Here is a 12,153-nt window from a genome sequence, read left to right as displayed (position 1 = left end):
GCCAAATCCCCCTTTTTTTTTTCTTTTAAGATTTTATTTATTCATGAGAGACACACAGACACACACACGGAGAGACACAGGCAGAAGGAGAAGCAGGCTCCATGCAGGGAGCCCGATGCGGGACTCGATCCCGGGTCTCCAGGATCACACCCTAGGCGGAAGGCAGGCGCTAAACCGCTGAGCCACCCAGGGATCCCCCCAAGTCCCTTCTTTTTTTGTCGACATTTACATTACTTTCAATTTTAAGTAATGCCATAAATATCTTTTAATACATAGTCTTTTATGTCTTTTATTTTTCTTTAGCCTTCTGGAAGTGAAATTCCTCGAAGGTCAGGAATATTTTTAAAGCTCTTGATAGGTATTTTCAGATTGGTTTTCAAAAAGGTTGTATTAATTTACCCTCCCTCTAGAAAGAAGTTCTCCCGTGAGAAATCTCACTGTGAGATAGGGGAAGTATTATTACAGAAGTGGAAACTCACTTTTGGAGGTGGGTGACTCATTTAAGTCAAATAGATAGTACAGTCTCAAATTAGGATTCAAATTCAGAACCATAGTCTTTCTGTTATACCGCTTTGCCTCAAATGAAGTTGTAATAGGGAACATATATTTCATTCCTTCAGTATTTCTAAAGATTTTATTTAATTGAGAGAGAGCATGCAAGTGAGCATGAGCCTGGGAGAAAGGAGGGAGAAACCGACTTCACACGGAGCAGGGAGCTCAATGTGGGCCTTGATCCCAGGACCCCATGATCAGGACCTGAGCTGAAGGCAGAGACTTAACCGACTAAGCTACCCAGGTGCCTCATTCCTTCAGTATTTTAATTTGAAAGCCAAGGAAAATATTTCTTTTGACTAATTCCTTCTTCCTACTTCCTGCTGGAAGAGAGAAAGGTTAAATTTGATTAAAAGTGAGATGGAAGAATTAGGAAAAAAATGGAAGGCTAACTTTTTTCAGATAATTTACTTTTTAAAGCATTCATTAGGTTATGTAATTATGTAACCTAATCCCGTAACCTTGTTTCCATTCCTACATGAAGAACTGAATTAAATTACTGAATTAAGTCTAAGGTTATACAGTTACTAAGCAGTGAAACTAGGATTAGAATCTAGGTCTGTTTGATCCTGAAGCTTGTTATTTTCATTAAAAAAACCTCCACAGTGCCCACACTGTTTACTAAAGCCTTCGTTTTCCATGCAAGTGTGTGGGGGAGGGGAGGTAAACTAGTGTGTTGAATTAAAGTCTTTCATTAGAATTCAAACCAATACTTGTTTGTAGTGCTAGAAAGTATTATGGTTCCCAAACTGTTATTGGGGGAAAGCTCAGTTTGTGGAAAAAAAGGGAGCAATCAAGAGGAAGGAAGAAGAAAGAGTTTAAAAAAAAGAAAAAGGAGGAAAGAATAGATCTAGAAGAATCCCTTAGACCCGTGATAAGCAGCTGTTGACTCACCTGAACCCTTGTGGCCTTGGGGAATCGAAGATCAGAAGATGATTCCTTTGACTGGTTCTTAAGATCTATCCAGATGTTATGGGGCACCTGGGTAGTCAGTCGGTCAAGCGGTCAAGCGTCTGCCTTGGGCTCAGGTCATGACCCCGGGGTCCTGGGATCAAGCTTCACATGGGCTCCCCGCTCAGCGGGGAGGCTGCTTCTCCCTCTCAGTCTGCAGCTACCCCTGCTTGTGTGCGCGTGCTCACTCTCGCTCTCTCTCGCTCATGCTCTCTCTCTCTCTGTCAAATAAATAAAACCTTTAAAAAAATAAAAAAAATATATATCCAGACATTAAGCCTCAAGTATGCAAACCTTTCCCTCCATCTCCATTTTTGAGGAAATGCCTACTTTTTCTTTCGTATGGTTTCACTATACCTTGTGACCCCTCCTTTAGCACTTACGACATTGTACTTAAAAAACATTCGGTGGGCTCCTTGAGGGCAGGAGCCTTACCTAATACTTGGTTTATAGCTGTTTAGTTACATGAATCACTCTTCCTTGGGGGGGAGGAAAAAAAAAACTTGTACGTAGGGTACATATATTAAAAATTCCAGAAGATGAAGGGCAAACCTGGCTGGCTCAATCTGTAGAGCATGTGACTGTTGGTTGGTCTTGAGGTTGTGGGCTTGAGCCCTGTGTTGGATGTAGAGATTACTTAAAAATAAAATCTTAAAAAAAAAATTCCAGAAGAGGAAGAAACATAAAATTAGATGTAGGAAGGAATAAAATAGTAACCTGAGGAGAGTTAACATACTTTGATAATATTCTATGCCATTGCTGAGCCATGAAATCAGGTTTGAGTTTTTTAGAGGTCAAAACAAAAGGACAGATAATTTATATAAAAACTACAATGTCTGTGAAATGAAAACGTTCCAATTGCTAGTAAAGCAAAGCTTTGACATGAGAAAAATTTCTCCCTAGATTCCTTACAAATCCTGATAAAATGGACAACATTCCTAAAGATAGGAAAGTCGTCTGCTTATTTCCTTTAACACAGGTAGGATATATGTTATTTTGGGTTTTTTTAGAGGTTTCTCACTCAAGTGCACTATGGGTGTTCCTGGTCTGTGAGTGATTTAGGGACAAAATCATTGGCTATGATGTCAGGATAAATCATTAAAAGCTAGTTTGCAGAGTTTCAGAGCAACTTATTGAAGTATATGGTTTCTGACTTAATCCATTTATCCATTAAAAGCACTTGCATCTGTTTTACCAATTAACCCCAAAAAAGATGGGACCAGAGTATTCTTATAAATATGAAAAAAAAAAAACAAAAACCTAATCAAGACTCTTGCCCAGATAGAGTGTTATCCTGTTTTCATACAGGGAAAGGCAGAGGAAGTATATCTGTATTCAAGGCCAGGTTAATACAGACACATGGAAGACTTTAATTTATGTCTGATAAGATAGAATTTAGACTAAAAATATGGAGAAAGGTCTGCCATCTTGAATAAAAGCATAATGTATAATGTAAAAAGATTTAATTTGTATTTGTCAAATATCAAAGCTTTTAAATATTTAGAAAAATTAGATTTATAGGTAAAGAAAAAGGTTAGTATCTTAATTGAATAATAACAGATTAATGGAGAAGAGTGTATGGAATAATTAGATATAAATACAGATATATGTAGGTCTTAATTCAGCTTGGCATATAATTTTTCAATAACCGTAAGAACAAATTTTGTTTTTGGGATGCATAAGCACATGATCTAATAATTGGGACACTGTAGTAATAAAGTAGTACTAGCTAAAAAAGAGGCTCATTGCACAAAACCTAAAAAAAGTTCTGTAAAAAGAGTTTTTATTTATTAAACAAGTACAATTTTATTCCCCACCAGTTTATATCCGTAACTTCATTTCTGTAGGATGAAATTGCATGGAAGATGGTATCTTTAAATTTAGTAAAATACTAAAGTATTTACTCCGGATTGCTTTTCAATATAGTTGTACTGATTTTCAGTCTTCTCAGCAGTGTTTAAAGTCCAACTGCCTTACATGGAGGCCTATAGAGTATCAGAACTTAAAAATTTCCCAGCCTCGTGGGAATGATAAGTTATTTGCTCTAACAAGTGAAGATGAGCATCTTTTCATATTTTCTATTTTTTTCCTTTATGGCTTGTACTTTTTTATATATTTTCAGAAATCGTTTTCTCTACTCAAAATTATTCCCCTATGTTTTCCTCTAAAATTTTGAGTTATTCAGTGTCTTTAATTCTTTTGGAATTTCTTTTTGTATATGTTGGGATGGGGATTTTATTTTACCTATTTTTATGCAGTTAATTAGCTGTTTTAATTACCTTCTTTTTACCACGATCTCCATGTATATATATGTGGATCTATTTCAGGGTCCACTGGTCTGTTGTAGTATATTTTATGTTACAATTTTTTTTAAATAAAAAGCTTCAAACATATATAGACAGTAGTATAATGAACGCACATTAACTCATTGTCCATATTCAGCCATTACCAAGTATTTACCACACAAACATCATTTTTGTCTTTTGTAGCATATTCCAGTTCTTGATTCACTTTGCCCCTATGTATTTCACATGCATTTCTGTGATCATACCATCAAAATTAACATCATAAAATATTTTGTAATAGCTTAGTCCATATTCAGATATAGCCTGTCTCAGAATGTCTTTTTATATAGTTGGTTTATTTAAATCAAGATTCCAACAGAGTCCTGAAATGTTGAATTTGTTTTTTTATGCACCTTTGTCTCTTAAGATTTAGAGTATTTGAGCAAAACCCTCTTCCCTCAATCTCTTTATTTCTCCTGACATTGGACTTTTGAAGAAATTAAGTAGGTTTTTCTTAAATAGTGCACATTTTGGATTTGTCTGTGCTCCTTTATGGTGCAGCTCGTTCTATCTCCAAATATTCTGTAAACAAGTTATTTTTAAAGGTTTCTTTTTTCCTTTATTTTTAAAGGTTTATAAACAAAATTTAGGTTCAACTTCTTTGAGGTATGGAAGCAAAGAATACTTTATAGGTGGTGCTGGTACTTCATGTTACATCGTATCAAGAGCCATGCGATAAATGAATATTCCCCCCACCCTTAGCAGTGCTAGGATCATATTAGTGGAATTGAGGTAGTTTCAGCTGGATTCCTCCATAATAAAAGTTTGGGCTGACGGTTCACCTACCGAAGGTAATATTCTGATTGTCATTCCTCTTTATTAGCTAGAATTCTCTAAAGAACAACTTTGCCTCATCAAGTAGAGCCACTTGGTTACCCTTAACTACAGTTGGTATAAAAAAACAGGATAAATGCTTTATTTTTTCCCTTCAATTAATGTTCAGTAAGGAGTTGGTGCCTTAATTAGTTTTAGTAGGAACCAATCAGGTTTAGTGTAGCTATTAAAGATTTGGGTATCATTAATCTAGATTTTTTTTTTTTTTTAGTTGTCTTTGGTGGTAAGATTGGTCTAAGTTTAGTTCATCATTACCTGAAGCAGAAGTTGATCCTTTCACTTAACTGTACATTGTTGTTTAAAAAGAGCATGTTTTTTAATTTTAAAGATATATAAAATTTTAATGAAAATGTTAACTCGTTTTTCTAATTCTTATTTCTTGATTAGTTTTAAAATCTCAGTTTTTTGTGTTGATTGGTCATTAATTTATATATTCTCCTTTTGATCATGACTTATTACTCTTTCTCTGTTGGTTTTCATCTTGTTTTATGAAGGCTTTTTGCTTCCTAAGGATGCTTTTTCTCTTGTTGCAGTTCCCTCTCATAATTTCTAATTTGCCTTAATTTTTAAAACTTATTCTTTTGGAAGGGGTTATAATAGATAAAAAGATTCTTTAATACAGAAAATCCTGCATAGCATGGCTGTCCTTACCTTAGTGTTATAAAATACTAACCTCTATTTTTTCCAGTACTTTTGTTTTTATGTATTTAAATATTTAATCCGTGTGAACATAAACTTATTTGCTTCAAGTAAGTTTACTTATGTATTGACATGAAATAGCATGCCTTTTGCCTAGGAGGCCTTGTTCATATTAAAAAACCCTTTAGAAAATGTTCCACCTAATCATCACATTCCTAGGTGCCCTATATCTGACTAGCAGAAAAAAAACGCTAATGAACAAATAGGTAATTAATAGATAGAACTGTGCTTAATTATGCAAAGGAAAAATTTTAAGGTACCAAGACTTAACATTTATTTCTTAGGCATATGTAGTAACTTATAAGATTATGATATACTATCAATATTTTCCTATTCTTATAAACTTGAATAACATTTATTTCTTTTGTATAATACTTTTTGTGTAATAATTGATTTTGTTCCTGTTATTTTGGATAGACACTTGGCATTTCACCTGAAGAGAAATTTGTTATTACAACAACAAGTAGGAAAGAAATTACCTGTGATAATTTTGGTAAGCAGTGTTTAATTGATATCTTTATATATATTTTTTTATATCTTTATATTAAATATGTCCTAGTACATCATAGGACAATAATGATTTCATTACTCAGATAAGTATCTAAAACTGTTGGTAATTTTGGTTACTGTCTTGGGATGGAGAGGGAAACGGACTATATGCACACAGTTTGTGCAGATGTCATATTTTTTCTTTCCTTTTTTTTTTTTTTTTAGATTATTTATTTTAGAGAGCACACACTTGCTGGGGGTGGGGGGAGGAAGAACAGAGGTCAGAGGGGAGAATCTCCAGCCGACTTCCCACAGAGCATGGAGCCTGATGTGGGCTAGGTCTCACTACCCTGAGATCATGACCTGAGCTGAAGCCAAGAGTCTGATGCTTAGCCGACTGAGCCACACAAGCACCCCAAGGTCATATTTTCAAACAAGATTATAGATATATAGTTATCAGTTCTGCAGCCGCAGAAGATGAGATGTGCAACACCTGGCCACCGTTCTTTTACATGGGCCTTCAAGAAGTTAATTCTCACAAACTTGAATTCTTCCATTATCTTTTTTATCCAGTTAGATCCCCGGATCTGCCAGATTTTCATGTGTGATTCCTTTTGAATTTAATCCTCCTTCTACATTCATGTTAATGCCACTCTAATGTAGTTCATCATATTATTTCCTGTGATAGTTTAACTTACTAAGAATTGAGTGTTTCAGATGAGTGGAAGTATTTGGGCCTATTCCAATATACTATTCTTAATAAAACACAACTGAATTTATAGAAAGATCCATTGTTTGAGGGTTTGCATGTACCATCTTTAAAGATATCTTAGGGTTACAGTTTGCATATTCAAAATTCTAAATTCATTGTGTTTCTGACACTAGTGTAGCACTTTAAGATATTACTTCTTAATTACAGATGACACTGTTAAAGATGGAGTCACTCTATACCTGCTACAGTCAGTCAATCAGCTACTACTAACAGCTACAAAAGAACGAATTGACTTCCTACCTCACTATGATACACTGGTTAAAAGTGGCATGTATGAATATTATGCAAGTGAAGGACAAAATCCTTTGCGTAAGTATTTATACTAATTTCAACAACTATTACTGCCTTTTATCCCTTGACCACATGCACATTCCTTCACTGTTTAAAGATTCTCTTTCTACTTTATTAGAAGATTATAACCAGTCTCTGTATACTTCCTTATTTCAACTTCTTCATCACAGTATGTTTCTTTTTCTAAGTCATCTTCAGAGTAAAGATACCTCTCCTTTAAAACTAATCTAGAAAAAATAAATAAATAAAATAAAACTAATCTAGTATAAAATCCATTCCATTTTAACTCATAAGAAATGTACTTATATATCTTTTCATCTTCTGTATACTCCAATTTATCTATCCTGGCCTCCTGTAGATGTCTCCCAATTGAGAAAATATTTTTTTACCTTGCAAACTTGTATAGCTGAACTACACCAGTAAGTGGTCTGTGTTCTGGTCTCTGTTTCTTTATCATTTCTTTCCACCTTTACTTCTCACAAGTTTTTATCCTACCTTTGAACTCTTTGCTAGTGATCTTTACAAATCAGTTGATTTAGAGAATCTTTTCTGTCTGGACTCTGCCAAAATGTTTTATACTGTTGGATGTTTATTATAAACTTTCTTATTAAAAATGTTTTTTTACAGTATATGCATTATAGTTTGTAGGAAATTAGATAAGCAGAAAGAACATTAAAGAACATCATATCTCTACCACCCAGATAGAACCACCACTTACACTTTTGGTGTTTATCATTTTAAACCTTCTTATATGTTTTTTTCACTTTTAATGGTTTTATATGGAGCATATTTCTTTAGCCTACTTTTTTGTTTAAAATAAAATGAATAGCTTAAATATATGTCAGTGTATATTTGTTTTTAGTGTTTACAAACTATATAATAGAAATTTCTGGGATCCCTGGGTGGCGCAGCGGTATGGCGCCTGCCTTTGGCCCAGGGCGCGATCCTGGAGACCCGGGATCGAATCCCACATCAGGCTCCCGGTGCATGGAGCCTGCTTATCCCTCCGCCTGTGTCTCTGCCTCTCTCTCTCTCTCTCTGTGACTATCATAAATAAATAAATTAAAAAAAAAAAAGAAATTTCTTTGAACAGTGTTCTTTGAGACATTTAGGTTGTTCTTAGTCTTTTTTGTTGTTAAACATGACTGAATATTTTTGGTCTAAACTGTACACATCCTCACCTTAAGTACTGGTTTTATTATCAGCCGCTTTGCCAAGTTCTATATGAATATTACATCATTTAATCCTTAATCCTATGAGGTGACTAATGTTACGTAATGACCCTAGTTTGCAGAAGAAACTTGAGGCTAATAGATTTTAGGTAGCTTGAGAAAGGCCACCCTGGTAGTAAGTGTTAGAGCCAGGATTTGAACCCTAGCAGAGAAATTACAGAGCTTGAACCCTAGCAGAGGAACTACATAATTTGAAGTCTACTTATTGCCTCTGATACTGTTCCTTATATACAAAAAAGCTCCCATCTTCTCCCATCTTAAAAACATCATATTCTTTTAGCAGCTACTGCCCAGTTTTTTTACTCCTATTTCCAGCAGAATTCCTCAAAAGAGTTGATTGTATTTACTAACAACAGTGATGCTCCACTTCCCATTCTCTCTTATTTGCTTTCTTGTACTTACTCTCTGAGTGTCACTGGTGGCTAAATCCAGTGATCAGTTTTCAGTTCCCATTTTACTCACGGTATTGACACAGTTTATCATTTTTCTTCTTTGATAAAATAATCTTCACTTAGGTTTTGAGAAACCATACTCTGTTTTGTTTCTGCCTCATTGGCTGGCTTCTTTCTGTTCTTCCCATCTTTTTCTTTGAGATTTAATTGCTCTGCCTTCTCAACCTTCTTAATATTGAAGTGCCTTATGGCTTAGTCTTTGGTCCCTTATATTCTCTTAGGTCCTTAGTGATTGTGTCCAATATTATGCTTCTAAATACCATCTTTATGGCAGTGACTCCTCAGTGGAGGTGGTAGAAATGGTAGTCTTTTTTTTAAGATTTTTTTTATCCACTTAGCATACGAGTGAGAAAAGGGGCAGAGGGAGAGGGACAGAGAATCTCAAGCAGATTCCACACTGGCTGTGGAGCCCACCGCAAGGCTTTATCTCATGACCCTGAGATCATGACATCAGTTAAAATCAAGAGTTGGATGCTTAGCTGACTCAGCCACCCAGACACCCCAGAAATGCTAATTTTTAGTCAAATATTGAAAATAATGCCAGACTTAACTCCTGAATTCCAATTTTGTCTATCCAACTGCCCATGTGGTATCTCTACTAGATTAACTTAAGATGGGAACCTGATTGGTTCACTGAATCCTAACTACATATAATTTTCCAATCCAAATTGATTATTGTTCTTTTCTTTCAGTTGCTTAGGCCAAAAATCAAATTGATTCTTCTTTGTCTGATACTTTTCATTCAGTCTGTCAGAAAAACCTGTTGGCAGTATCTTCAATGTCTATATAGAAATGACAGTTTCTTATCACTTTTGTTTCTAAAACCTGATCTTGAGGAATCATCACCTAGATTATATAGTAGACTCTTAATTAATCTCTCTTTTTATACCTGTCCACATAATGTTTGTGAAGTCAGATATGTTACTCTTCAATAGTAAAAACACTGATGGCTTCCCATTTCACTGAGAATAAAAGCCAGAGTCTTAATACTTATCTCTTTATCTATTACCTTCTCAACAAAATTTAACCTTGATCACCCTGCTTAAGATTTGCAGCTGTGTTCCCTCAATGACTTTACTGTTATTTGATCTCTTCTCCCCCCCTTACTCTTTTCTCCATTACATATACCACCATTTGTTAATTATGATTGTATTGCATTTTTGTATTGTATGATTGCATTGATTTTCCATCTTTCTAAATAGGAGGTTAACTCTACAAGAACAGGACTCTTATCTGTTTGTTCTGTTCCTAGAATAATACTCGAAAATAAATTTTTAAATATTTGCATATTTAATGAATCTTTAATTCTTTCTCTGGGGATAGATTTTTAAATGTGTAATCATGGAGTCAATAGGTAGGTTCATTTTTAAGACTTTTGATGTAGATTAATTACCTTCCAGATTGTTGTACCAGCTTTCATCCCTGTTGTCATTATATGAACAAGCAGAAAATCTCCCTGTTTAACCCCTTCCTTTGATTACTGTGATTTTACACTACATTCCTAGGTCTTTCCCTGCTTTTATTTCATTTGCCTTTAATGGTGCTTTTGGTTATTCGTGACCATATGGTGGATATTTCAAGTCATATTGCTCTTTTTAAAATACTTTTAATGTGCTGATCCAAGGTTTAACTATTCTGTCAGAGAAGCAAAAATTCTTAAGTCTGGCCATTTTTATTCTCTTAAGCCTGGTATCTGTTCTCCCTCCCTATGGAACACTTCTACTCATTGAGCTTGATACAGTGTTAAGGTATCACATCTAAAATGGAATGTTTTTTTTCTTCCTCTCTGAATTTTCCCTTTATGAGAAATATGACCATTTATCCAGTCTTTTTAGAGGAAAGACTCAAAACCATCTTGGATTTCTCTTTTGTGTGAGGGGAGGGGGGTTAATTTTATATCTAAGTTGATACCAAATTCTAATAATTTCTTCCCTTCAAATTTCTTTTTTTTTGCCTCCGATTTCTTAACAGTGTCCCTCCCATTTCCTACAATGTCTCTTCTCCCATTTTCTACACTTATCTACCATTGGCCAAATCCTTATATCTGATTTGTAGTAACTTCTTTCTAGTTTATAAGCAGTGTTCAGAGTGTGGAATGCTTGCTGGGGTGCTCTATGGGTTAATTACAGTGTTAGTTGGGTTACACTTCAGTAGAAATAAGAAACATAAATTTGGTGTGTTATCCTCTTTAAGAAAATAAAAGCAGGAAATAGTTTGAGTAATGACCTTAAAGAAAGAATATTAGTTAATAATACAGAGCCAGTGATAAGTTGAGTATCAAGTTGGTTGTGTAGTAGGAAATAATTAGCAATTTTGTGTCAGTTAGAAACATCCTGCCACTTGACAAGTTGCCATTAATCATATGATATCTATATAGACATTTTTATAGTTGCTTTATATTTGCAACCCCTGCCCCGCCCCATCTCTAAATGTGTTCACTTTTGACTTGTGCATGATGTATTACATACCACGAACTAGTATTTGATTTTATGGTTATGGTCTTCTGTTTGTCTTCTGTCTGTATGTCTGTCTTTAGATTATAAACTCCTTGAAGCCAGGAATCATGGCTGGCTGACTCATGCCGTGTAGTGCCTTACAAGTACTGGTTGATGACTGCTTTTTTATGCTGGTGGTGATTGGTGATGATGCCTTTATTATGTATTATATCATTAGGATCAGGATAATACTTTAATTCTAGCTCTTTGGAAAATAAAAGTGATGGCTTAAGGTACTTCAGAGTTTCTTCTACTTTGAACTTTTAAGTGAAGTGTTTGGGAAGGAAAAGTTAAGCAGTAATGTCTTCTTATTGTCTTCCAGCATTTGCTCTTGCAGAATTAATTGACAATTCATTGTCTGCTACTTCTAGAAACACTGGTATTAGAAGAATACAGATCAAATTGGTAAGATAACAATACTATAAAGAAATTTAACTTTCCCTTTTATAAAAGTACTACAAGTTGGTTATAGAAATTAGAAAACTAAAAATAGATATAATTATCTGATATCTTTTCAATATTAAAATTTTTAAGTGCCCTTTTTTCTATAAATATGTATACATGTATGTGTGATCATAGGGTACATTTTGGTTTTTTTGTGATCTACCTTCCCTTGACGTTACAATATAGATATTTGCCATATCATGAATATTCTTTTTTTTTTTAAGATTTTATTTATTTATTCATGAGAAACACAGAGAGAAAGAGAGGCAGAGACACAGGCAGAGGGAGAAGCAGGCTCCATGCAGGAAGTCCCAACGTGGGACTCGATCCCGGGTCTCCAGGATCACGCTCTGGGCTGAAGGCGGTGCTAAACTGCTGAGCCACCTGGGCTGCCCTATCATGAATATTCTGCAGTGTAATGTTCCATTGCTACAGTTTCATTTGTTGACTGTATTATAAATTATGTATATTTTGTTGAAGATTTAGATTTTTTTCTACATTTTTGTCATTGTAAGCAGTGCTGGCATGAACATCCTTATAGGTCTTTGTATATGTCTCTAATTAGTTCCTTAAGCTAAAATCTAAGAAATTGAATTT

At 34.6% G+C, this 12,153-nt stretch overlaps 1 protein-coding gene across 3 annotated transcripts in view; it reads left to right on the top strand.

Annotated features, from left to right (window-relative positions):
- Window positions 1-12,153, top strand: part of SMCHD1 (structural maintenance of chromosomes flexible hinge domain containing 1) — a 214,730-nt gene that overhangs the window by 2,056 nt on the left and 200,521 nt on the right. For 2 of the 3 annotated variants that reach the window (XM_041746908.1, XM_041746923.1), the window contains exons 2-4: window positions 5,799-5,874; window positions 6,790-6,951; window positions 11,435-11,517. In XM_041746908.1, coding sequence (XP_041602842.1) covers window positions 5,799-5,874; window positions 6,790-6,951; window positions 11,435-11,517 — 321 coding nt within the window. Of the gene's footprint in view, window positions 1-2,406; window positions 2,483-5,798; window positions 5,875-6,789; window positions 6,952-11,434; window positions 11,518-12,153 lie in introns of all 3 variants that reach the window. The other variant, XM_041746916.1, reaches the window with a different exon arrangement.

This window comes from Vulpes lagopus, chromosome 1 (genome assembly GCF_018345385.1).
Source record: "Vulpes lagopus strain Blue_001 chromosome 1, ASM1834538v1, whole genome shotgun sequence".
NCBI lineage: Eukaryota > Metazoa > Chordata > Mammalia > Carnivora > Canidae > Vulpes > Vulpes lagopus.
This window is presented reverse-complemented; position numbering and strand designations above follow the sequence as displayed.